The sequence below is a fragment of the Dermochelys coriacea genome, chromosome 9 (assembly GCF_009764565.3).
Source record: "Dermochelys coriacea isolate rDerCor1 chromosome 9, rDerCor1.pri.v4, whole genome shotgun sequence".
Classification (NCBI taxonomy): domain Eukaryota; kingdom Metazoa; phylum Chordata; order Testudines; family Dermochelyidae; genus Dermochelys; species Dermochelys coriacea.
In genome coordinates, this window is record NC_050076.1 from 61,907,053 (window position 1) to 61,933,948 (window position 26,896).

At 54.0% G+C, this 26,896-nt stretch overlaps 1 protein-coding gene across 5 annotated transcripts in view; it reads left to right on the forward strand.

Moving 5' to 3' along the window:
* NHSL2 (NHS like 2) overlaps window positions 1–26,896 on the forward strand; it is a 157,570-nt gene that overhangs the window by 88,261 nt on the left and 42,413 nt on the right. For 2 of the 5 annotated variants that reach the window (XM_038416912.2, XM_038416913.2), the window contains exon 1: window positions 4,064–4,389. The exons of 2 other annotated variants lie outside the window; for them this stretch is intronic. In XM_038416912.2, the coding sequence (XP_038272840.1) occupies window positions 4,326–4,389 (64 nt within the window). In that variant the 5' untranslated portion in view covers window positions 4,064–4,325. Of the gene's footprint in view, window positions 1–4,063; window positions 4,390–14,900; window positions 14,987–26,896 lie in introns of those variants that run through there. One more of the 5 variants, XM_043492089.1, reaches the window with a different exon arrangement.

The window sequence follows — 26,896 nt, forward strand, 5'->3', positions numbered from 1 at the left end:
CAAGGTAACATTGGTCAAGGATGGAGAGAAGGATGTTGCAGTGGGTGAGATGCAAGATGAGATGAGAGCCTGGGTGAGGGTTTTAGCTGTGTGGATGGCTCGGAAAGGCGTAGCTTAGACATAGGACTGAATGTGAGGACCTAGAGAGAAGGCCCTGGCAAAGATGACGCCCAGGTTATGGGCCTGAGCTCCAGGCAGGGTTGTGGTGTTGCCCACAGTGATCGAGCAAGGCAGAACAGGGAGGGATTGGGGAACATGAAGAGCTCTGTTTCAGTCATGTTGGGCAGCTAGACATCCCTGAGGAGCCATCAGAGACAGGCTGTGATGGCAGTTTGAACAGAAGGAGCCAGGTCTGGAGAAGAGAGGTAGGGCTGGGATCTGTCAGCATAGAGATGAGAGCTGAATTTGTGTGTGGATGAGATGACCCATGTCCCCAGCTGACTCAGGATATCCCTTGGGGCTGGGTGGCAGGGGCGGTTGCTGAATCTGTGGTGCCTTAAATCCCGGCTCTCTGGAAGATGCGATGCCCTGGTACCTCATCTTCCACTTGTTGTGGGCAAGTAGCATCCAATCCCCAGTTTGGGTTGCAGTGAAGTTTCCGTCAGCACCCCTGGGTTGGCTCCTTTTTGAAACCCACAAACAAAGGAGCACTGGGCTTGATTTTGAAAGTGCCTGCGTGATTTAGAATCCACGTCCCAGTCTCAGAAGTGACATGGGCACTGAAGGGCCTAGCCCCCATTAAAGCCGATGAGATGTAGGTGCTGCAGTGCCCAAGTCTCTTTGGAAACAGGCTTTAGACACCTGAGTCACTTAGGTGCTTTCAGAAATGTTGCCTGTTGGCATTATAGCAGGGAGGTTAGTCTGTGGCTGAAGCAGGATCAGCCCCACTGGGACTGAGCACCCGGCCCCAGTGATCGGGGACTAGGCACTTGCTGCCCACGTTATGAAACGGGAGCGTCAGCCCAGGCAGCAGGAACTGGTGTGCTGGCCTTGGCAGGACTGGAAGCCAGAGTCAGCCCTGCATGGGGGCATCACTGAAATTAGCAAAGAAAAAGGCCCTTTTGGTTCCTGATCTTGCCAGTTCAGGAGTATCCCTGACAGTACCAGGGGACTTCATTGTCCAGCCTAGTTTGAACTGCCCCAAGCATTTGGGCTCCTGGAGAAACTGCCCCTCGGCTGGGTAGGACTTCCCCAGTATTCAGCCTAAATTTCCCTTTAGTTCAACCCTCCTGACCCACCCCAAATAATTTCTCTCCAATTCTGCGGCTTGCACCTTCCAGCATGTGCAGCCTGTTCCCACGTCCCCCACCTAGCTGTGAGTCCTCCAAGCTTGTATTTCCTGTATATACACACACACACACACACACACACACACACCTACCCACCCCCTAAGCATGCACACTCTGCCTGGCGGGGATGGCTAGTAGCCAAGAAAGAACGAATACAAAGTTTCCAGAAGAGTGAGTGAGAGCACAGTGTGTGTGTCACCCTACCTGCACCCCCTCCCAACTGGCTCAGTTTCACATTTAAAGGGGAACAAAACTAAAAAGTACACATGCCCCGTGAAAGGATCTGAGTCTGCATCGCTTAACCTGCACCCATTCATCAGTCCCTCCAGATCCCAGTGACATGTAAGTGAAGTGCTCCATGCCCATCCCCCACATCTCTGCTACAAAAGTGATGAACAGATACAGAACTGGCAAGGTCCATGCCCCTCTCTTCTTACTGCACAGAGCAGAGCAGGAAGCAGACTACCCCCAAATGAAAGAGCTGGGGGAGGGAAAGGGGAAGGGGAACCTTTTTACTGGGTGCAACCAAACCCCAGGTCTGACTCTGCCTGCCTGCAGCGAGCTAGAATCCTGACCCAAATCAGCACTCCTCCAAGGGAGGCTTTTGAGCTGTGGGTTTGCATTTGGTCCCTCTCTACTAATGAGCCACAGCTGGAGCTCAGATCCCGGCCCAGGCTTGGACCCAGCCCTAGCTGCTGTTGGATGTAGGTGTTTGTTTTGCTGGGAGGTGAGCCGCGGAGGTTCCCCAGTTCTTGCTGCAAGAAGGCCCCAGGCTCATTCCTGATCCCCACCCACCCCAAGCCGAGGGGCTGTAGGAGGAGGAAGTACAAAGAGAGCTTGGGAATGGGCTCTGGGCCTCTCACCGCCCTGGGCCTGTCCTGGAGTGACTTGCTGGAGGGCTGTTCTGAGCTCTGTGGGAGCTGCACTGGAGCAGTCTCCAGCCACACCTCATGCCGACAATATTCAGGTTCTTTGGGGGTAGCATCGTGCTCCAGAGCCTGGACTCCTACTCCTGCAGACGTGATTCCTTGGCAGGAAAGCCATGGAGGGAGGCAGAGTGTGCCCTGCCTGTGCTGTTCCTGTGCTAGGGATTCACAGGCCTTTCCTCTCCAGGGCAGGTAGTCTGGCTCCCAACCCAGTGCTCAGCCCCTTGCAATGCAGTCACTCTGGGGTGAGGGGCCTGCGGGCTGGGTGCTGCTAGTCAGTGAATGCTGGTAGGGAGGCAGTTGAACACCCCGTCTGGCTGGCTGGGTGGTGGCAAATGGGCCATGCAACGTGGGGCTAACGAAGAGCGAGGGCTTGGTTCACTGCCCCACGGAGCTCCGGGTCCTTCTCCTTTGAGAGCTGCACGCTTTTCCAACCGCTTCCTTCCTCGTCTGGATTAGACCTAGGACAGGGCCATTTGGGTCGTGGCTTTGCCAGCCGGGCTCTGCTGCGCCCTGCGTTTGCAGTATGCCTTTGGAGTGACTGGAGGGGGGCTGTGACTGCCATCCTGCATGCAGGGACAGCCTGGCCGGCAGAGGCCCTGGGGTTCTCCCAAGTGGGCGAGTCGCCAGCACCAGCAGTGCTAGGGGTTCGGCAGGGATCAGTCTCCCAGCAGCATGCTTCAGGCAGAGGCCTAACGCTTTGGCAACTCCAGAGCTTCATGGAATGCCCCCACCCGCGTACTCACCCAGGGTCGAAGGCGGTGCCTGCATCTCTCTAGGGGCTGCCTTGTGCTCTGCAGGCCGACAACTCTGCCCCACGGAGCAGGAGCCCTGAGCCAGCCTGGCCAAGTGAGCACTGCGGTGCCCCCTGCTCCCTCCAGCGCCATGGACAGCCCACAGGGAGGTCAGGCATGTGCAGATGGGGTGGGACAAACTGGAGTGGCCAAGGGGGCTGAACCACTGGGAAGGAAAGGAGTGGTTGGGCTGCAGTGCGGCTCCCCACATTGGCCCAGAAGGTCTTTGTGCCAGTCACACGGAGCTGTCTGGGGTAGGATCTGCGCCTGTGACCCAATCGCCGCCCCCCCCACAACCCCACCCCCTGTACACACAGTGCTGGGCAGCCTCCTCTCCCACTGACTTTTGGGGTTGAGGGTGCTCAGCACCTGGCAGCACCCAGCCCCTGCCTAGGGCACCCATCATTGTGGCAGCTGGGGGCAGAGAAATGGCCCTGGGAGTCGACAGGAGCATTTTGGGGCACTGGGAGGGCTCCAGTTCCAAGGGCTGGCATTAACCTGTGTCTCTGGGAGCTGGCAGTGGGCTCTCTGGGGGAGAGCCGCAGCCCAGGAACTATTGCCAAGGGGGGAGTTTTAGGCAACAAACCTGCATCCCTGATCCTCCGCTGCAGGCCGGGCCAGCCCCTTGGTGCTGCTTGGGGTGGGGGGTTTGATGTGGCTGTGGCAGGGAGCAGGTGAGAGGCAGCTCCGCTGCCTTGGGTGGAGCTTCCCCGTTTCCCAGTGGCTGGGCATCTGTCCATCAGCGTAGGACTGTGGACAGGCCCAGCCTCCCACAGGGGCCGGCTCCAGCTAGGGACCCTGGGAGGGGTTTCTCTGCCTGGGGATAACAGTCCAAAGCAGGGTCCAGATGTGTCTGGGGAGGGAGGGAGAGAATGCAAAGCAAGGCCCCTCCCCCAGCCTCCTGTGCACTTGGGAAGGAAGAGGGGACGGGGCCAGGACAATGGGCTGCAGGGAACTGACTCCAACAGCCGGTTCCTGGTCATTTCCTCCCTCTGTCGCTGGAGCGGGGTGGGGAGGCAGAGGAAGTTCACCCCTCGGGGTGTTTATGACACAGGACCCAGTGGGCACCAGAGGCAAGCGCCGTTCAGCCTGTTAGCGGAGCTGTGGGGACCCCCAGCCAGAGGAGCCTTGGCTGCCGGGGCCGGCTGGGGGACCCCCCCCCCACGCCTGGCTGGAGCGAAGGCACTGTTTAGAAGCAGAGTTGACCCGAGCCGTGGGGTGTGGCCAGAGTCTCCAGCGCAGACTCTTCTGTTATTTTGGTTGGATGTTCCCATAATCTTTGCTCTACCGCGGGGGTCGGCACTTTACGTGGAGTCATGGGCAGCTGCCGCACGGCCATGGACTGGTCTGAGTCACTGGTCCTTTCCTGGCACAGGGCAGGTAGGAAGACAGCGTGGTGAGTCCCATGCCAGTGGGGTGGAGGCCAGCCGGGCGTTTGGTGAGGAGCACCGGCAGGACACCAGAGAAACCCTGGAGCGTTGGGGATGGTTTGGTTAGGTGCCAGTGACGAGCTTGGCACTGGACATGGCACATACAGGGGCATCTTGCTCTCCAGTGGGGCAGGATGGACTTGGGGCCCCTCCAAGAATTCGGAGGTAGACTCTGAATCTGGTGGGGCGCGCACCTGTCTGGACTGGGCCCAAGGCAGAGATCACTGAACCTGGCCTGCATATTGAAGGCAGTTTCGAAGACATCAGGCTGGTTCTGACCACTGATGTGGGGGCTGCAGCACGGGGAGGCAGCTGTCTCTCCGCCTTTGCCAACAGCTTTTGGGGCTTGTGACATGACACTGGGTCCTAATCCAGAGGTTCCCTTGGCAGGGCAACGAGGGCATTGGTGTGCACAAACCAGCCCCCCCTTTATAAAACTATTCTAGGGCGTGCTCAGCACTGGGCTGGAGTCCTGGGCAGGATGGTGCTCACTGTGTGCTAAGGGCTGCAGCTGGTGGCGAGTATGTGGGATAGCGAGGTGAACTTGATGCCAGAGGCAGCTCTGGAGCCAGGCACGAACATCCTGGTCCACAGCTGCGCACCCAGCACATCACCCCTTTGCAGGGCAACAGGTAAAGGAGACTGGAAGCCCCTGCTCCCAGGGACACTGCGGCGCTGCCGGGTAGACAGAACAATAATGGCCCCTTGCCTTGGGTGTTTCTCTGTCGGGGGAAGTGAGGAGAGTCCCGGATCCAGGTGCAATGAGTAAGTCGCACACCCAGAGTGCAGACAGTGTCTGCTTCCTTCTGCCCCTCTAATCATGCCCAGACTCCATGAGCAGCCCTCCCTTCAATGGCACCCAGGGCGGGGAAGCCACCTGCCTTCAGCCTGGCTCACCTCCATCTCTCCAGTGGGCTGCTGTCTCCAGAGTGGCCTGTGCCCTGGGGGCTGTGGCCATGCTGACACACTGTAATTTGTGTTCATTCTGCCCCACTGATCCTAGCGGGTGGGGACAGAGCCGGGATGTGACGTGAGCAGCAAGGAAGTGCAGCGAAGCACCATTTGGAGAGTGTCCTGTCTAGCTGGGAGCTGGCAGCTGCTCCCTGAGCCCCTCTCCTGCATATGCAATGGGAATATCTCAGGGCCAGATGATTGGTGGGGCGGGGCATAATACAGCTTAGAACCATAGCTAGAAATGGGATGGTTGAACCCGGCAGAGCCCAGCCAGGTCCATTCAGCTCCAGCGTTGCCCTGTCAATGGGCAGTTGGTCTGGCTAGTTAGCTTTAATTACTGTGGGTGACACTGTGCTGTGGACACTCAGGATTTTGGATGTTCCAGCTAAATGAGGGTTCATATTTAGAGTCCAGCTGCTCTGGATTCTATGGGGCGCTCCTTCATGTTCTGCTACAGGTCCCTGCCAGAGGCAGAATGTTGAGCTACGTGGACCAGGGATCTGGTCTGACATGGCAGCTGGTGGGGTGCAGGGCGGATGGACCAGGGGTCTGACCAGGACTAGACCACATGGAGTCTGGTCACTTGGCAGGAGGCAGGTTTCCAGTCCAGCTGTGTCAGCGATCTGATCGGGAATGGTCGGAGCTGGCTCTTGGGCTGGATGGGCCAGAGGTCTGATCTGTGCAGGAGCTGAGAGATCAGTGGGCATGGAGCAGCAATTAGTGCTTCATGCAACTGCTGTGGTGCATCCCCTGGGTTGTCCATTGTGCTTTGGGGACGTATTTGGCACCCAGGGCTCGCACTGATGGATCGTGCAGGATTCTCCAGCTGTGCTGCCCTCCTCCACAGCCAGGTGATGGGTCCGGTGCCTGGCTGTGCAGGCCAGCACTGCTGTAGTCCTTGCCCTGCTTTCTAATGCTACCCCCATGCCCTGGGGTTGTAGCTCAGTGCTGCTGTGCTGAACCTGGCCAGGAGCATGAGGTTTTTCCTTCTCCCTCAAGTGCTTGTTTGTGTTTCCCAGCCCCTTGGGATGTAATTACTCTGCTGGCAGCTGTGAAAATGGCAGGGAGCCCTGCTGAGCATGCATTTCCACCCATCCAGCACTACAGCAGGCTCAGAGGTGGGTGTCTGAGAGCTCTGAATCAGGGACTTGCTCCCTCCAGCACTCATGGCTTCTGCCATTGTACTCTTTGGATGTGCAGTAAAGTACAGGGCAGTACCATGACCGGGAGAGGAACAGTGACCGACTCCGGGACTCCTGCGTCCAAATGAATGGGAGCACAGGGTGGTCTCTGCACCGTGACCCGTGGTCTGCGGGGCACTAGGAGGAGGGGGATAGGGAGAGGAGGGGGATGTGGAGCAGCCAGAGGGGATGGAGTGGATGTCAGAGCTGAAATCATATTGGGAGGATCCAGAGCTGGAAGGCGAGAGAAGGAAGCTCTTTATAGCTATGGGAATGTGCCCCCTTGCTGTTGAGAAGAGGGTGGTGCTGCCCTATTGGCATTGAGGGCATGTGAGCCAAGAGATTCTTGGGACTCCAGGCTTCTGCCCCGAAACAGCTTACACAATAAACTGAAGAAAAGGGAGAATATGGCTCCATGAAAGAGACCCATTGAAAGGCAGGCGCATTCCCGCTGGGTACGTGGGACCTGTGCTGGGGAGTGCAAGGGCTGAGCAAGGAGTTTGTGTGATCACCAGTGGCAGGGGTACTTGTGTGATGGCCAATTGGAAAGGCGTGTGGGCATGAGTGGGGTATCCTAGGCTGGGTGTCGTCTGGCTTACCGGACAGGTGTGTGTGTCTGAGATGCTGGCTAGCTGCCTGGCCCGTGGGAGGTAAATGCTGGGGTCCCAGAGCACAGGGTTTGCATCCCCTGTGTTTCAACTCCCCTCCTGGGCTGGGGTGGGAGTTCAGGGCTGTGTTATTTGGGGTAGGGAGGGGGTGCTGGGAAGGTGCAAGCGGTAGAGCTTCTGCCCTGGGTGCTCTGGATGACTGAGTTCTGGGCATTGCTAATGGCTTCCAGCCAATTGTCCGTACAGCTGGGTGCTAACTCTGTGTGCTCTTCCACACAGACCCCGCTTCTCTTTCTGTTGGGTAATGGTATTCTCTTCCTGTCCTGCACTGCTGGGCAGTGGTGCTACGTGCTGGTGACAGCCATTGCATCCCTCAGAGGCAGCTGCAGGGCCGGAAAGGGGGTGGGGGCAGGACCTTTAGGCAGAGCCCTTTGCTATAGACTTGGGGAATCAATGTTATTTCAGCAGCTGCGTGCGGGGTCAGGTGTCTGCCCTGCCCTCCCAAGCCCTTTCTGATCCCACGTCTCATGCTTCTTAGTCCCCTTGTGCAGCCTCATTCCTCTAACACACAACTTCCTTACATTGCCCTTGGGGACGGAAGAGCCTGCATTACCGTGATGGTAGCGAGGTGCACGGGGAAGCACTATCTTCCTGGAGTCTTGGGTTCCCCGCAGCATGTTAGCGCCTGGGGGCTGCAGCTCCCCCAGTCAGCAGCTGCCAGCACTTCTGCAAGGGCAGAGCTCGGCAGCGACTGTGACTGCAGCCCTTCTCTGGGGGACCCTTCCTTTGTGGCAGGGCAGATATAGTGCTGCCCACAAGAGCAGCTGTCCTCCCCCATCGTGCCCACACACTGCCCTGCCAGTGCGCCTCAGCTGTGACTGGGGGCATCTCTAGGGGGAGAGGGGAGTCCAGCCTTTGCCAAGACTGACAAAACAGCCAATGGTGGACACCTGCCCTCTAGGAACTGCACTAAGTCCTTCCCTCCCCAAGGCCGCTGGGAGCCTGAGCAGTGACTCCAGCCTGGGCTGGAATTGCACCATGGCCTCCATGCCCTACGCCCAGCCCCGGGTGTGCCCCTCCCAAGTCCCTGCCCACGAGCCTGAGTCTTCAGCACGGCAGTGCAGAGCCTGTGCTGCCACTAGGCCATGAGGCTGGCATGTGGCCCATGCCCATCACAGCTGTCAGCCTCCCCCATTCCATCATGACAGGAGAAGCCAGGCTTTCACTGCTGGCCGGTTTGGTACCGGCATGATGGGATATGTGCCGCTTGGAAACTGGGCAGTGCAGCTTGCTGGCAGCTCCCACATCCTCTCCTTCCCCTGTCTGCCCTCTATGGACGAGTTGACAAGCTGCCCTGCTGGCTGCTCCCTCCCCACCAGCATGCTTCCACTTTCCTCTACACTAAGCTATTTGGGGATTCTGTGCACTGGAGAGGCTCTTCTGTCTTCTCTGTGCACTTGAGACACAGACAACATTACTGGCCACTGGGGATGGGGTGCAAAGGGGAAAACTAGGAAGAGCCCCCTCCCCACAATAATAAACCAGGCCTAGGACAGTGAGGCATGGCTGGAACAGCCTGAGTCGGTCTGTGCTGTGTGACTAAAAGCATAATGCGGTGAGTTAGGAACACAACAGCTGTCTTTTTATTAAGTGCTACAAGCACCTGAGGCCTGGTGTCTGTGCAAAGTTGCTCCAGTTTCCCAGTGAACTGGTTTTTATAGAAAGCAATCAAGTGAAGCTAAGTCTATAGGAGCCAGATTTAAATTGAATTTGAGTGTCCACACAGGGCTTTGCACCATGGTACCGAAACCGCTTGAAAATCTTGGTGTTAGTGAAAGCAGTGTCGCAGGGATTACAGGCGAGGCCTGAGGTGTGCCCAGGTAGAGTTCAGATCTAGATCCAGATCCACCCTGAGCGGGTCACTTCTCTCTAGGGGCTGGGCCCTGGCCCTGTGACAGCATGCTGCAGCTAGAAGGCTCTCCAATGGTAAAGTTGTAGGGCTCTGTAGGTTCCCCTAGAGCTCTCGCATTCATCCCCTGGGGTGACTGTGTGTACCTGACCATGGACTCTTACTTTTGGCCTGGGCTTTGGTTCTGGTCCGTTTCGAGAAGTTGGTGTAAATAGATGGCTGTTGGTTGGGGGTGCAGGGCAGTGCCTGAAGGCCCCCTGGGGAATTGGCCCCAGCGTGCTGGGCACTGCACATACAGTGCATAGAGGCAGCAGGGGCCGCTGTGGGAGGGAAGGTGGAGGGCAGTGACTGACAGTTTCCCTGGAGGAGATGGGAACCTCTTGGTGGCGCCAAACCAGCGGGAAGTGTGGGTGTCGGTTTTTTGTTTTAAATAAATAAAATAAGTTGCTCCCACTGCCCCCACAGGGCCAATCCGGGGGGATCTCTGGGGCCTGATCTGGCAGAGTGGGGATCTGAGCTTGGGGGCAGGGGGCAAGACCGACCCTTTTATTCCATTCAGTTTCCAACAAATTCAGCCCCCAGAGCTGCCGCAGAGTGTGAAGTGACAGCGCCCTCAGACAATGAGAACGCAAGCAGGCCTCACTGCCATTGGCCCAGCCCAGCCCTAACCCTGGAAGCTGGTTAGCCCTTTCCTGGGGCCGGTCTGGGGCTCCCAGGCAGGCCCTTCGGCCCGGGTCATCCCTTGCTGCATTCCTAGCCCTGGTCCGCTGTTGGCTGAATGGCACTCACTCTGCCAGTGTTTGTGGGCAAGAGCTAAATGGGGCTGCCCACACCCTATGCCCCGGGGCTGCCGCCAGCCCTGAGCACTGGCTTGGGGCCGCCCAAAGGGGGGGCAATTTGCCCCGGGCCCCCACAAGAGTTTTCAGCGGTAAGGGGTCCTTCAGTGCTGCTGAACACACCGAGTGAAGGACCCACTGCCGCTTCTTCTGCTCTGGGTCTTTGGCAGCAATTCGGCAGCGGGGGTCCTTCCGCTCCGGGTCTTCGGCGAAGTGCCCTGAAGACCCGGAGCGGAAGGACCCCCGCTGCTGAAGACTCCAGGCCCCCTGAATCCTCTGGGCGGCCCTGCACGGGCTGCAGCTCAGCGAGGTGCCCCAGGTGGGACGGTCAGCTGGGTGCCCACCGCTGCTCTGTGCCGGGCACAGCCCAGCACTTCGTGCAAAGCTCTGGAGCCCCCTGGTGCACTGCTGCCTGGTAGGACACGTTATCCATCTACCCCCAGGGGTTGTTCCCCAGCAGCTCATGGCAAAGGGTTGTTCCGTATCCCTTACAGGGGACTGACTGCAGTGGTATATGTGCCTTCCCTATGCATGGAAAAGGGGGCTGCTTGGTGCTGGAGATACCAGGAGTGACCCGTCCTGCCTTGCCTGTTTCTGCTGGAGCTGTCCTTGGAGGATCAGGAGTCTGAGGAGTGCTTTCCTTGCCGTCCAAGGGCTGGGGGGCTACAATCTGTCCCGAAGAGCTTTTCTCCCAAGGGGGCAGTTTTAGGCAACAAACCTGCTAATAATAAAACAAACAGCTTGAAACAGCCTGAATAAAACTACTCCCCCGTCTGCAGTGCTCAGTGAGATCCTGCTGCTCTCTGGTTGTCCACAGGGTCCTTCAGCAAAGACCTGTTTTTTCTTATGAAAAACCAGGTTGAAAAACAGTCAGGCCTAAAGCCTCCAAGAGTTAAAAGGGCACAGATCTCATTCGTTTCCTTTCCCGGTGATCCTTCGAGCCTTGGGTCTGTGGATCCAGGGGTAGCAGGAGAGAGTACAGGAGATGAGTGGCTCGATTTGACTGTCCTGTCTTGGGGGATTGCAGCACCTGGTACCTGCCCAGGGGACAGGAGAAAATGAGAAACCAGGGGAGAAAGAAGTGGGAGCTCCTTGCATACACAGCCTCCCATCGCACTCGGAATGAGAGTGGCACAGAACTGCCCCGTCCCAGCACTGGTAATACTCGGTGTGCAACTCGGTCTTGCCCGGTACTTGTGAGCCATGGTGCCATCGGCAGCCCTGCACTTGGCTATTCCGGTTCTGGCTGGGTGTGGGACAGAATCGGGACCCCTCCTTGTAGCTTTTGCCTGTTGCTCCCTCGAAGGGGCTGAGTGAGGTAATTTGATTAATGGCTGAAGTACTAGGTCAGGCTGCATGCCACTTCCATTTCACACAGCAAGAGCACAAGACATGCTGGGCCTGATCCTGTGCCATAGGCTGACTGGGCCAGCCGCTCAGATGCGGTGAAGCCATGGGAATGCGCTGACGTCAGTGAATCAATAGCAGTTCACCCCAGCCAGGGTCTGGCTATGGGGCTGCAGACTCAGATAAGCCAGCCGTGGCATTTCAGTTAGCTACAGGGACTCTTAATGGGATCTGAGCAGCAGGCAAATTAATGCCCATCTTGTTAGCATAAGTAGGGGTGGGCGTATTCCCAAACTGCACCCAGCCCACTCCCTGCCTAGTCTCAGCTCCCTACCAGCTCAAGCTGCTAAGTGCTTCATACTCTACCTACACCATCCTCCTTAAAGAGGCAGTGACCATACAGCCACCAACGTTCCCTCTCCCCGCCCAGCAGCACATCCTCACTGCCCATCACTCCTGTTACGGGCTAAGGTGCACTAATTTGCCTATGGGCAAATCTCCTGCTAACCCAGGAGGGTTGTGGCTGACTTCTACCCTACAGCATGAGGCTTGTGGTTGAAAGTTGTTCAGATTTAGGGGTGAGGTCTGGCTAGGGTTGCCAACTGTCTAATCACACAAACCCAAACACCCTTGCCCCGCCCCCTGGCCTGCACCTTCTCTGAGGCCCTGCCCTATTCACTCCATCCCCCCTTCCTCCGTTTCACTAGGCTGGGGCAGGAGGTTGGCATGCAGGAGGGGATGCAGGATGGGGCTCAGGGCTGTGGCATGAGATTGAGGTGTGGGAGGGGGTTTGGGGTGCTGGCTGTGGGAGGGGGCTCAGGGCTGTGGCAGGGAGTTGGGGTGCAGGAGGAGGTGCGGGGTGCAGACTCCAGCCAGGAGGCGCGTACCTTGGTCGGCTCCCAGTTGGCGGTGCAACAGGGTTAAGGCAGGCTCCCTGCCTGCCTGCCTTGGCCACATGCTGCTCCTAGAAGCAGCTGGCACATACCTGCGGCCCCTGGGTTAGGGGCCAGGGAGGCTCTGCGTGCTGCCTGTGCCCACAGGCACCGCCCCTGCAGCTCCCAATGGCTGCAGTTGCCAGCCAATGGGAGTTGCGGAGTCGATGCTCGGGGGGAGGGCAGCGCACGGAGACCCCCTCCCCCCCCAGGGCTGCAGGGATGTGCCAGCTGCTTTTGGGAGCGGGGACAGGGCAGGAACCTGCCTTAGCCCCGCTGCGCTACCAGACTTTTAGCAGCTTAAATCTCCTGATTTGGCTTCATTAGCCTCCAGGAGATAGAGCCCGTTTCCGGGAGACTCCCAGCGAAACTGGGAGGGTTGGTAACCCTAGGTCTGGCTCATTTACAGAGAATAGGGTCATCGATAAAGTCTGGGCTGAAGGTCAAACATGGGGGTCTCTGGAGCTGGGGTTTTGTTGGGCCAATCTGTGGTGGAAACGCCTGGGCTGGGGAGAGTCTCCAGTTCCCAAAGTATGCAGGGCTGCTTATCTACATACAGATCCCTGAAAGTGGGGTCAGCTCACAGCTAGTCTCTGCCAAGCGGGGGTGTCAGTGGTGGGAGCAGGCAGAGGCATGTTGAGTTCTTTCCTACACTAAAAGAAAAGGAGTACTTGTGGCACCTTAGAGACTAACAAATTTATTAGAGCATAAGCTTTCGTGAGCTACAGCTCACTTCATCGGATGCATTTCCTACACTGTGCTGTGTGAGCACCTGGAGAGAATGGCATTGTGGTTAAAGTACTCTTAGGTTTAAGTCCTGGCTCTGATACTGATTTGCTTGTGGCCTTCAGTGGGTCCCATTGCCGCCTTGTGCCTCAGTTTCCCCACCTGTAAAATTCAGCATGCCCTGGGGCATTACAGGGCTCATTGAGGACTAATGTTTTGAAGCATGAGGATTGTACCATTTGGAGCACCATTCAAATGCCTAGAAGTAAAATACTGTTTTCCTCGTGTTGGCTGTCATCTTCCTACTGGGGTGGGTGCAGCATCCAGCAGCCTAGGTTGCAGGGCAGGCACAGAGAAGACAGTTTGTGGCTTGCTGTCCCACACATCCCCCATGCTGGAGCGAATCACCCGGCTTGGCATGGGAACAGAATCTGGAGTCCCATTTCCTCTGCTATCCAGATTCGAGAGGGTGGGTGTGAGAAAGTGCATGACTTCACCTCCTTCCCCACCCCACAGGGAGCAGGGGGGGCAGAGCTGCAGGAGGGGTTTGGACAATGTCAGAAGGTAGTTCTCTGAGTCAGGCCAGTCACTGCCCTCCCTAATCCAAGGGCTTAGCAGAGAGTGGTGGAAGAAGTGCTCACACCAGGCACGCAGGGGCCCAGGGAGGATGGTGGGGCTTTGCCACAGTCCACACAGGGCCCGTGAGCATTGCCAGGCATTACATTTTGTAAAAGTGCCATGTTCGATGAGGAGGACAACCAGATTTCCCCTCTCTAATGGTGACTATGGAGCATCTGGAGCTCTGCAGAATGGACCATTTTGAGACCCGAGCAGGATCTGGGTCCTTTAGAAGAGCTGCCTCATGTGGAGCATCCCCAGAATGGAAACCTACCCGGGTTTGCTCTGATTTCCTGACTTCCAGACAGGAATGAGTTAATTCTCCTGACTCTGTGAGGTAGGATGGAATCACAGTTTCTCCATGTTACAGGTGGAGAAACTGAGGCACTGAGTTGGCAAGAGACTCACCCAAGATCACCCAGGGAGTCAGTGGTGGAGCTGCGGATAGAATCCGGGCCTCCTGATTCACTCATTCCAGCTCTAACCACGATACCCCACTCCTCTCCCAGAGCCAGGAGAGAACCCAGGAGTCTTGACTCCCAGCTTTGCCCACCCCACCCCCCCCGGCTCTAACCACTAGACCACCTTCCTGTTAAAGAGATCAATCTTCACTGTCTCCTTTATGATAATCTCCTTTTCCACCCTCCATACCCCACACTGTGCCTCTCCTGGGAAGTCGCCCAGCTGGCCTGCATGGGGCCGTGTCCAGCTGCACTGTGCTGTGGGGTCTCTAGGACTGTATCCCAGCAGGCTCCCAGCTCTTTGACTGGCAGCGCCTCTTTGGCTGTTGCTGTTTTCACCTTTTATGGCTGTTCTGTCCCTGAGTAGGTGACAGTGCTCCCATTGCCATGATGACCGCTCCTGAGTACTGGGGAGCAGGGGAGCCTCTGGGCATCCATTGCTCCTGCCAGGGCTCTGGGAAGGAGGGGCTGAGCTGGCGCAGGTTTCAGGCCAGCCCAGTGGAGCCTGAACGTAGGGCACTGCCATTGGATGCCCAGATGGCTTGGGGTATTGGGGATGCACAAGGGGCCAGGGCGCAGGCCAGTACAGTTGGTCAGGGATTGCTGGAGATAGTTGAGGGGTCAGTGGAGGAGGCACTCAGTAGCCCCATGTCAGCAGAGAGGCCAAGGAGGACTCACCAGGCCGTGGAGACCGAAGTCCTAGCTGAGGCTCCCAGGTAGGGTGGAAGGTGACCCTGGCCCATGGATAAAGACAGACTCTATGTCTCCTGACCCCTGAGCTGAATCAAAGCTTTCATTGAAAAAAAACATGGTGTATCTAGCACAAAGGAAACTCTGAAAAATACGAGTTTGTATTTACAAATCAAAATAATGGTCTCTTCCCCTTCCCAGGCTGGAGAGGAAACAGTGGGATGCGTCTCTGTGGGGTGGAGGGTGCAAAAGAGTTAGTGAAGGAAAGTTAAATCAGAGAACAAGGTGAGCATTGATTTCTGGGATCTGTTAACTGAGTGTAACTGCTACCAGGTCACCTTCATGAATCTGCAGCTTGAGAAGGGTGAATTGCCCCATTCATCGCTATGATCCGTTAACTCTGAACCCTAACAATGACACTGTACATACTAACATTAACTATTGATGAATATTTTAGCAGAAACAACAACTAATATGCTTATCTCACAATCCCAATTTGTCTCCTACCTACTAAATGCCACAAATGTCCCTTACTCAGCTGCCAAAACCATTCGCTCCTCCCATGGCAGCTTTGCCAATGCAGTTATCTCCTGCAAGGAAAAAATCTGCTGCATAATGAACAGTGGAAGTGTGGGACTGGTGTAAACTCCATTGAATTGAACAGTAGATTAAATAGCACAGGCCTCACTGTTTGGATTGTATTAATTATTGTCATTGAATTCCATCAGAAGCTGCATTGTTTAATAGAAGTGAAGCTGGTGCAGAAGTTCCAGCCCACTGCATTGGAGTGCTGCAGCATGCAGTGATTTTGCCATGGAATTATCGGTGCTCCTGGCTGTCCCCCTGGTTGCTGCCTGACACTTTCTAAGACCCTGTTTTTAGTTGCTTATACCTTTGCAAGACTTTAACCAGGCAGGCTGAAATGTCCCATGCCGGGGATCTGTCTTAGGCTGGCTGAGTTTCAGCTCAAACAGTGCAGCCATTTCTGAGACCAAGATTAGGGGAAAATATGCTGTTTTGCCCATGCTAAAACCTTTCTTCCAACTTTCACAGAGAAGTTCTAGCACCTCCATGCTGTTGAGCAGGGGCTTGAGGAATTTGGTGGAAGAGTTTCCTTTGTGTCAGGGATGTGCGTTAACCGTCCCCTTGGGAAAATGCCCAAACTAAGTCAAGCCTTTGAAAAATCTCAGTTTTCTCATACTCAGTAGAAATTTGTTAAGAGTTTGGTAGCTAAATTCTCCCAAGTCTCCCTGCGACGAGCGTGCTCTAGCCCCTCCCATCTCCTAGTGCTGATCAGACTGTGCAGGCCTGCTCCATCCCCAGATCGGGACAGAGCATGCTCCAGCCTGGAAATGCAGGGGCTGAGCGGGGCTACTCTACAATTGCTGTCCTGGACTGTTGAACTAAGAGCAGGGAGTCTGTCTCCTGTGCTCTGAGACACCCCACCCCCCCGGCTGGCACCCAGGCAGCCTGGAGAAGGGAGAGGAAACAGTTTTGGTGGGAATGCAGAGGGGTGAGGAATGGAGGGGAAAAGATGAAGGGGACGGGGGAATAGGAGCCTGAAGAGGAGAGGGGTTAGGTGAAGGAGTGAGGGGCAGTATAGGGGGGCAGAAGCTGGGATGGGGGTTGGAATAAGGGTTGGGGGGAGAAGGGGCAGGATCTGGGGGTGGGAAAAGGATAGGAGTAGGGGGAGAGAGGAAGGATAGGTTGGTGATGGGGCAGGAGTCAGGGAGAAGGAGATGGGAAGGGTAGGAGCAGGGGGGCAGGAGTTGGGCATGCGGGGAGAGGAGCAGTGAAGGGACAGGAGCAGAGGAAGAGGCTGATGTGCAGGGGCAAAAGGGTCTGTAACCACCAGAGTGCCCTTCCCTAACCAGTCTGGAATTGAATGTAACATTTCTGAGTCTCACCAGTCCTCTGCTGTCAGCAACTAGCAGGGAAACCCCACAGCAGTGTGTGTCCCATCGCTCTCTAGTGCCAGGTCCCAGCCTTCTCCTGCTACCCGTCAAGTCATGGATCTAAAGATTCTTTCTCTGTCTGTATGGTTCACAGAATGACAGTTTGGGGATTAAAAAAAACCTTGTAAATTGCATCCAATACACCTTCATTAAAGAACATTATTAAGGTTGCAAAGCCAAACACTGAAAACATAGGAAATGCCAAAATGAAGGTTACCCAACAGCCTTAATTTGGCCCCTTTGTGCGTGAGCATTATGATATGATCTTCAGCATCCAGGGCGTTAACTTGGCACATTTTGGTGGGGCAGCTGCACCAGCCTGTGTGTGAGGTCAGTGTGAGTCAGGCTTCAGATGAGAAGCGTTCTGTGCAATCCCTTCTAAATCCCGTTGGTTCCTATTTTCTGCTGCTCTCCCAATGGGCACTGCCCAGCATGCATTTCAGCTCAGGTACCACAGCGAATGTCATCCAGCTTCTCTCACAGAGTGCTGGTGCTGCTTCTCTTCTCACTTACGCTGGAGGAAGCTGAAATCAATGAGGCATACTGGAGGAGGAGCAGGCCTGTTACTGCCTTGGCAAGCCCAGTGGGAGCGAGTGGCAGGAAGGGGGTGAGCGTAAGGCTTGCCATTTTGATGCCTTTTGTTTCCAGTGCTTGAATTCAGATTGTTACCAGGACTGAGGTCACTGAGCTATTTGTAACTGTCCTCCAACTACTCTGAAAATCGGCCATTGTGTTACTATTGCGTTGCTACCACACCACCAGCTGTGGCCGTGGCAGTGCTTTGTTACTGGTGCTCCACCAGCTGGAGCCACTGCAGAGTTTGTTTGTATGTCTGTGCCACCACTTGTTGCTATTGTCTGACCACCGTGTGTTACCACCTCCCGTCAGCGAGGACCAGAGTGGCAAAATGTGCATTGCTATTGCTGTGTGTTTGCTTTGAGGCTATTCAGTGAGGAGAGTTTTGATGGTGCCATGGATTTTCTCATTCTTTGCGCTCTCTGTTGTCCGCTCTTGTTCTCTCCCCACCAGGATGGGCACTTCAGGTACAGGCAACTATTGTAGAGTGACGCCACCAAATATTAACATTACCCAGAATTAAAATGACCCTCAAGATCTCTGCTGAGCTTTTCTCTATGAACTGGTGATGCTCAGGCACTGGGGAAAGGATTGGAGGGTCCTGTGGGTGTGATTCCCAGGGGTACCCTCTGGGGGGGTACACACATCACAAATCCAGGAATAAGATGGTCACCCAGCCTGTAGGGCATGCCGTTCTCCTAGGAATCTCAGCCCAGCACCAGTGCCCAGCTCCAGGCACCAACGCCTGCTCAAGAATTGACACTAATCAGAACCCAAGGCAGAGAGCACATGCACCTGTTGCTAACACAGGTCCCCCTGCTCAAGGCCTCACAAACCGCAGTACAGTGCATCTTCCAAAGACTGAACATTTGCTTGCACGCTGCAATAAAGAACTTTGAAGACTATGTGTAGCAGCACCATCTGGTGACCCCTGTCCTGCCAGTACCTATCAAACAAAGCAGTGCATGCTAGATTGTTAGCCTGGTAACCCATTTAATGATAGCGATATCAGTGCAAGATCCCCTGGGTCTATATTTGTGGTTGGTACCTCTAGCATGGCTTTAATCCTTAGCTGCATGTGTGCGTGCAGAGACCCCCTTGTACACACATTTTGGGTTGTCTCTGGAGACATCTTCCATTTAACCATGTGGAGCCAAGTCCAGCTCTGATGCAAAGGGTGGTGAAAGTGGGTGTAAGTGCAAAACAAACGTCATTGAGCTGCCTGGGGCTGGGAGGGAGAAGTGTGGGTGGGGGTTTGAAACACACAAGCTGTGGTATCTTTCACTGCCCCCGACACCTCGAGGCCCTTGTCTAAGCCACCCCGCTCCCGCCCCCCCCCCCAACCTTGGGAGGAAGGAGGAGGCCCCATGGCATTGGCCACTGTAGCCTGTGCTGCTGCTGGACTTTGTATTGCCTGCCCATGGGGATGAGGAGGAGTGGCCTTTCAGTGAGGTGGGGTAGGATCTGAGCAGGAGATTGGGAGGAGTCTGGGCTGGCTCCCTGTGATACCTTGGCCTGGTTCTGCCATCAGTCTGTGCCTCAGTTTCCCCTGGGTGGCATTCAGATAGTGAGACTTGACTAAGAATTGTTTGTAAGGCATTTGTGGAGCCTCGGGCTAGGGAAGGGCCTGGATTATTTTTTGCACACCATATTCCTCTGCCAGGGGGAGGGAGGGGGGAGTGGTCAGGCACTGAACAAGACCTCCAACTAAAGGCCTCCCCATGACAGCCCTCCCTGAGTGACTGGCTTATTTTGAGCTGACCTGATAACGAGAGGCCAGGGAAGGGGAAGGATGTGTGAGAAGGAGAGAGTGGTGCTGAGAGGTCACAGCAAGGAGCTGGGCGTTGCTGTGTCAGTGGGCTGAGACTTGCTCTGTGGGCTCTTTGCCTCGCTCTGGGGAGCTCTGAAGCTCAGGACTGCGTCAGTCAGTCCAGGGCAGTTCCTTGCTGGCTCTGGCTGGGGTAGACAGGCAGGAGCTGAAGCAGGGGGCAGTAAGGACAGTAACAGGAGGGCGTAGTGGGAGAAGCAGCAGCTCCAGTGGGGAGACTGCTGCCCTGCAAGTCTCAGACCTGGGGCCTGTCCCAGTCCTGCGCTGACTTGCACCGTCTGTGAGTGACTGAGCCCCTCTCTCTGCCTGACTGCCCCTCTCTGTGAACTGGTTTCAGAGTAGCAGCCTGTAGTTAGTCTGTATTTGCAAAAAGAAAAGGAGTACTTGTGGCACCTTAGAGACTAACAAATTTATTTGAGCATAAGCTTTCATGAGCTACAGCTCACTTCATCGGTATGCATCCGATGAAGTGAGCTGTAGCTCACGAAAGCTTATGCTCAGATAAATTTGTTAGCCTCTAAGGTGCCACAAGTACTTTTCTTTTTTTCTCTGTGAACTGTGGGTGACCAGCACTGTCAGTCTGGCTCTAATTTAAAAGCAAATTGTCCCGGTCAGTTAGCATTTGTTCCTGGGCCTGGGGAGGGTCGGTCCTGCCAGCCTGTGCTCAGACCCAAGCAACCCCAACTCTTCTCTGTGACACTACCAGCACCCAGGGACTTCCTCTCTGCTGGCTGGTCTGATGATGTCACCTTTGTAAAGAAAACAGCCAATCTCTTTCCTGAAAGGCTCACTATTAACGCTCTCCTCTCCCACATGCTCAGCATACTTTGCAAACATTAGGGCAGTGAGTCTCAGCTGTCCCTGGGACACAGCGGCACAGAGATTGTCCCAGCCGGAGCCAGTGCCAGAGCGGGAGCATTGCTCCGGGGCCTGACTTACTGTAGTGGTGGGACAGAGCCACACTGAGCGGTGTGTTTTGTGTATGTGGGGGGGGGATGTGGAATGGTTTGTGTGAGGGTGCTGACACACTAGAGACAATTCAGTTCTGCAGGGACTGGTGGGTCATTCGTTTTCAGTGTCCATCACCTGCAGACTGTGCTGCCCCTGGAGGGATGCTGCACGGAAGGGCCACCTCAGCTGGGAGGGTTGAGTTATGGGAGTGGGAGCCTGACAGCCATGGGGCCACCTACGGTGGAAGGTTTCGGGGGTTTCTCACTGCCTTATGCACCTGGTTTTCGTATTCCCTTGCTTTGCAGTTGTGATGGCAGCCTGGATGGGGAATAAAGCTCACTGTCTGGGCCAGCCACAGCGCTGACCTGACAAGGCCCCACAGTGATCTCACTCCATCATAACATGGGATTCAGAGCCTCTTCAACCACACAGACTCTATTGATCTAGCCAGGGTGGTCTCCCAGGGTCAGGGCAGCTGTCACCACTGCTCAGCTGGGGTTAACAGAACTCTCCATCTCTGCTGGTGCTTTCCAGCTCCTGGGCCCCAGGCTGGGCTGAAGGGTGGAATCCACAGCCACTCTGGGTTGCCATCGGAGCCTAGGGGAGAGTCTGTGAGCAGGGCTGCCGTGTGTCCGGGGGCTTGTAGCCAGTGTCAGCACGACAATCCAGGGTACTCTTCCGCTTTCTCGATGTGACTTCATCTGAGCACAGGCCCCAACATGCAATGTGCCCTCTTGAGCTAAGCACCAATGGCTGGATCTCACCTGCTGCGACTGTCAGCTTGGAGGCTGCTCCTCGGCAGGAAAGACAGGGCAGCTGCAGCCTGCTCCTCGTATATCCACAGCTGTAACCGTGGCACTTCGGCTCCATGTGAGGGGCTACTGGGGTCACCAGCTGGAGACAGTTGAACTGGAAAAGCAGGGGGAAGGCAGCTTCCAGGGACACCTTTGAGGTGTGAATCCCCCTTCTACTAACACAAGAAATGCCCTATTTATTGCCAGCCTGTGGGGAGTCAGCTGCAGCCAGCAGAGAGGCTGCCGCTCTTATGGAAACACCCAACAGGATTGGATGGGCTGTTCCAGCCTCGGGGAAGACACAGAGCCACAGCATGCAAGCCTGGGAAACAGCCCCTGCTCTGGCATTCTAGTACACAGGCGCTCAGCTGTTAGTCCTATTCGCTGGCCCAGTCTGCGGGGCATGGGTAGATGGGCTGACACCCTTTCCCCTGCTGGGTCTGCTGCTGCTCACGGTGTCTGGGTTCCCATGCAGCCTCCCTTCCCATGTGGCTCCCCCAGCCACCTGGTGCATTGTGCCTGGTAGTGCTGTCTGAGGATCTGACAACCTTGGAGTGACTGGGCAGCCCAGCCCCAGGTCTAAGCCCTGCCCAGCTTGTGGGCTGAGCTGGCGGAAATGGCTCCTTTACTGCACAGGTTCCCACTGGGTTTCCATGGGAACACAGAACTTGAGGTAGTGCTGCAAAGTTGCTCTTGGACTACGAACCGTAGAAGAGCCCGGCCCTGCTGAGGGAATGGGAGCGAAATGACCTGATGAGCCCTCGGGGCTGGCTGGGGCAGCTGATGGGACTGTGGTATGGGGAGAAGGGGGCTTCTTGGTGCCAGGCATTGCAGGAGCTTCTGCCACACAGTTAAGAATGAAAGATCTCGCCGCGTCCATGTTCCCAGGCAATGTGGGCAGCCCCTGAGCCTGTCATACACCCTGCAAGGAGGGCAGCTCTGCCTTGCTGGCCTCAGAACCGATGGAAACCTGCAACTCTGACTGGAGATGGCAGGCTAGAACATGTGACCCCTGGTGGCTCGCTGGATGAAGAGAAGGGGACAGCTGCAGATTACAGCTCCCTGATTCTCACACCCATCTGCACTGACTCACTCTATTTCCTCTCCTGAGTTAATAACACTCGCAGTGAGGGAAATGAGTTTGAGCGCTCCCATCTCCTTTCCCCCGGCTGGAGGTGTCTGCTCCTCTCAGTTTGGATGGTGAAACTAGAATCCTTGGTCCCACTGATTTTTCGCTCTCAGGCACAAGCCCAGGGCTGCAGGCTTTGTAAGGATCAACAGGACTTGAACCCAGGCCCACAGGGCTATTTGACAGCCCCCACTGCCACCTGGCACCTGCTATTACCGGGCTTCTCTTTGGGACCCTAGTGCAAAAAGGTTGCATGCCACAGCAAGCTCTGCCTCAAGTGGTCTTAGCAATCTCTGATTGGCTCCTTGTTCCTGTATTGGCCCATGGAGTATACCAGAAAATGCCCAGATAACAGTGTTGATTCCTAGCTATCTGTTGCAATTGCCCTTCTTTTCCATTGCCAAGCTCTCTGCCTCTGAACCTCAGCTCTGACTTGGAGCCTGGCTCCCAGGAGACCCCGGGACCTCCAACAGGGGCCCTGAGACCTGCTATTGCCCCTCAGCCAGATTCCTGACTCTGACTCTGGCTTGACCTGATAGTGCTCTGTCTCCAGCTTCAGTTCCTGCCCTCAGTCCTGCCCCCCTTTGCCCAGGATCCCGACAGGACGGTGTTTGTCTGGGTATTGAGAAAGTTTGCAACTTGCAAGGTGACAGTAGTGACCGCAGACAGAGATTTGTGGGAGTTGGGGTTTGGGGAAGTTGGGTTTGAACAAACCCTGCGCCGTGGGGGAGATGTGCCCTGGCAGATCGCTTTGGAGATGTGCCATGGCCCAGCTCCACAGAGGCGTCGAGGTTCTTCTTTCCCACTCATATCAGTGGGAGTTAGGAACCTGAGCACCTCTGAGGATCTGGGCCCAGGTGACTTCTCCAGCTAATGTGAATTCCCCGCTCTGCCATGTGCCAGGTACTGCCTTCCCCTGCCTGATCCCTAATGAGAGGCATTTTCCCCCCATCTGTGTGATTGATTCGTTAACAGTTAGGCAGCACTGGGAAGGTGTTTTATTACTGACTAGCAATGACAGGCCCCTCCCCAGCATCAGCCAGGTGGAGAGAGTACAGCTCCGGGATGCTGGCCCATGGAGAGACAGAAGAGCTAGCCACTGAGTTCCACTCTCCATAGCAAGCTCAGCTTTTCCCCGCACCCTCTCATTGGGCTCTGAACACAGCTGATGGGAGTGGGGCAAGCTCTCTACCCTCCCTGCAGGTACTGGCGGGAGCTGGACAGCACAGGGCCATAGCAGGGAGAATGGCCTTGAAAGGAGGGGATGGAGGCTGCCCTAGTTTCCGAGAAGCACCAAGACTCTTACAGCGGGGTGGGCCTCGGCTCTGCTCTGCTCTTTGCCTGTCTCTTTACCTGGGGTTCCCTGACCTGCAAAGGATACTATTGTCAGCGCCCCCTCTCCTGCACTCCGTGGGGTCAGGCCCAGCCTCCATCTCAGGGGCTCTCATCCCTCACCACTCTTGGGCTCAGTCAGGCCTGAGCTTCATCGATTCTGAGGCCAGAAGAGACAAGTGTGATCATCTAGTCTCGCGTCTCAGTTCAGAGAACTTCCCTGAAATAATCCCTAGGGCAGATCGTTTAGACAAACAGCCAGTCTGGATTTAAAAATGGTCAGGGATGGAGAATCTATCACTGTGACCTCTGGTAAATTGTTCCAATGGCTAATTATTTTAATCGTTAAAATGTTTGCCTTATTTCCAGACTGAATTTGTCTAGCTTCAACTTCCAGTCACTGGATCATATTAGACTGGGGGTTGGCAACGTTTCAGAAGTGGTGTGCCGAATTTTCATTTATTCACTCTAATTTAAGGTTTCGCGTGCCAGTAATACGTTTTAATGTTTTTAGAAGGTCTCTCTCTGTAAGTCTATATTATGTAACTAAACTAGTGTTGTCTTTAAAGTAAACAAGATTTTTAAAATATTTTAAGAAGCTTCATTTAAAATTAAATTAAAATGAAGATCTTATCAGTTTAGTGCAGTGGTTCTTAACCTGGGGTGCACACATCCCCTGGAGGTGTGAGATGCCCTTTCTGGGGGTGCGAGACATGCCAGATTTTTTTAGGAGGTAAATCATGGAAAACACAAATTAAGCGCAGGCACATAAGTACAACCATTTTGTTGCATCAAACCTATGTATTTATTAACATTATACATTTTTTAACGATTACTGTAATATACAAACAAAGTTTTTAAGTTTTCAAGTTTTTACGCTAATTGTAGTGTAATTTTTGATAAGGGGCGAGAGAACATATTTTGAGAACTCCAGACCATCAGTGGGCTGAGCAGGGCCAGGTGCAGGGTATTAAATTGCTCCCCATAGGAATGTGCTACTTACAGTGTATTACTTAGGGTTGCCAGTCCTGATGCTCTGAGTGGCATTGTAAGGGGCCGGGGAACAGGGGTGGTTGGATAGGCGTGGGAGCCCCAGGGGGCCTGTCAGGAGTGTGGATAGGGGTCGGGGCAGTCAGAGGACAGGGAGCAGGGAGGCTTGGATGGGGCAGGGTCTGGGGGGGAGGGGGGATAGGGGTGAGGGGTCCAGGGAGGGGGAGGTCAGGAGACAAGGAGCAGTGGGGGTTAGATGGGTGGAGGATTCTGAGGGGGGCAGTCGGGCCGGGAAGTGGGCCGGCTGTTTGGGGAGGAATGTGCTACTTACGGTGTACTGCTTACTGCTGCCAGTCCTGGTGCTCTACAAGTAGCACATTCCTACGGGGAGAAATTTAATACACTACACCAGTGGACAGAACCCCAGACCGGCGGCAGGTTGAGCAGCTCAGCCCGCCGCCGGTCTGGGGTTCTGTCCGCCGGCTCCTGCCAGCCAGGGTCCTGGCTGCCGGCCCCGCTCATCCTGCTTTCTGCCGGGGTTCTGTTCACCCAGGCTGGCAGCGGGCTGAGCGGGGGCGGAGGCTGGGACCCTGGCTGGCAGCAGCGTGCAAGTAAAAATCAACTCACATGCCGCCAGTTGCTGACCCCTGTGTTAGACCTTCCTCTGCTAGACTAAAGAGCCCACTATTAAATATTTGTTCCCCATGTAGGTACTTAGACTGTAATCAAGTCACCCCTTAACCTTCTCTTTATTAGACTCAAGGAGCTCAATCTATGCAGCTTATCTCTCTAAGGCAGGTTTTCTAATCCTTTAATCATTCTCAAGTCTTTTCTCTGACCTCTCACCAATTGATCACCATCTTCTTGAGTTGTGGGCACCAGAACTGGATACAGGATTCCAGCAGTGGTCGCACCAGTGCCAAATGCAGAGGTAAAATCACTTCTCTGCTCCTACTTGAGATTCCCGTTTATGCATCCCAGGATCTCATTGGCTCTTTTGGTCACAACATCATATTGGGAGCTCATGTTCAGCTGATTGTCCACCATGACTCCCAAATCTTTTTCAGTCACTGCTTCCCAGGATAGCGTCCCCCATCCTGGAAATAAGGCTGACATACCTTGTTCCTAAAGCTGTGCATTTACATTTAGCCACAGTAAAATACATATTGTTGCTTGTGCCTAGCTTACCAAGTGATCTAGATTGCTCTGTATCAGTGACCTGTCCTCTTTGTTATTTACCACTCTTCCAATTTTTGTGTCGTCTGCAAACTTCATCAGTGATGATTTTATGTTTCTTCCAGGTCATTGATAAAAATGTTTAAAAGTTTAGGGCCTAGAACCAATTCCTGAAGGACCCCACTGGAAATATAGCCATCTGATGATGATTCCCTGTCTACAGTTACATTTGGAGACCTATCAGTTAGCCAAGTTTTAATCCATTTAATGTGTGTCTTGGTAATTTTATATTCTAGTTTTTTAATTAAAATGTCTTTTGGTACCAAGTCAAATGCCTTAAAGAAGTCTAGGTATATTACATCAACACCATTTCCTTTATCAACCAAACATGTATTCTCATAAAAAAAAATCAAGTTAGTTTGAAAGGATCTATTTTCCATAAATCCATTTTGATTGGCATTAATTATATTCTCCTCCTTTATGTCTTTATTAATCAAGTCTCATGTCAGCTATTCTATTATTTGCCTGGGATTTATATCAGATTGGCAGACCTATAATTACCCTGGTCATCCCATTTACTCTTTTAAAATATTGGTTCAATATTAGCTTTCTTATAGTCTTCTGGAACTTCATTAGTATTCTGAGACTTATTGAAAATCAATGCCCAGAGAGCTCATCAGCCAGCTCTTTTAAAACTCTTGGATGCAAGTTTTTTGGACCTGCCCATTTACAAATATCTAACTTTAGTATCTGCTGTTTAACACCCTGCAGAGATACTAGTGGAGTGGAAAGGGTGTTTATCATCGATGACTACATCATCTGTTTTTATTCCCAAATACAGAACAGAGATAAAAAGAAAAGGAGTACTTGTGTGTACTCTGTGTATATAAAATCTCCCCACTGTATTTTCCACTACATGCATCCGATGAAGTGAGCTGTAGCTCACGAAAGTTTATGCTCAAATAAATTTGTTAATCTCTAAGGTGTCACAAGTACTCCTTTTCTTTTTGCGGATACAGACTAACATGGCTGCTACTCTGAAACAGAACAGAGATATTTACTAAACATTTCTGCCTTTTCTGCATTATTATTGATAATTCTGCCATTTCTATTGTTAGGATTGTTTTTGTTCCTAATATATTTTTTAAAAAAGCCCTTCTTCTTCTTATCATTAATTCTGCTGGCCATAGATTTCTCCTTGTGGCCCTTTGCTTCCCTCATCGATTTTCTACATTTCCTAGCTTCTGACTGCTGTTCATTACTATCAATTTTCCCTTTCTTCCTTTTGTTTATATACAGTTTCTATGCTGTTTTCACTTTCTGTCTAAACCAGATCAATTTTTTTAACCAATATGGAAAACTTCTCAAATTGTGGGATTGTGGCTTTTTGGACGTATAGTAAAGTATTCTTAAACAATTCCGAATTATCATTCACATTTTTCTGATTAACTTCTTCCTCGCAGT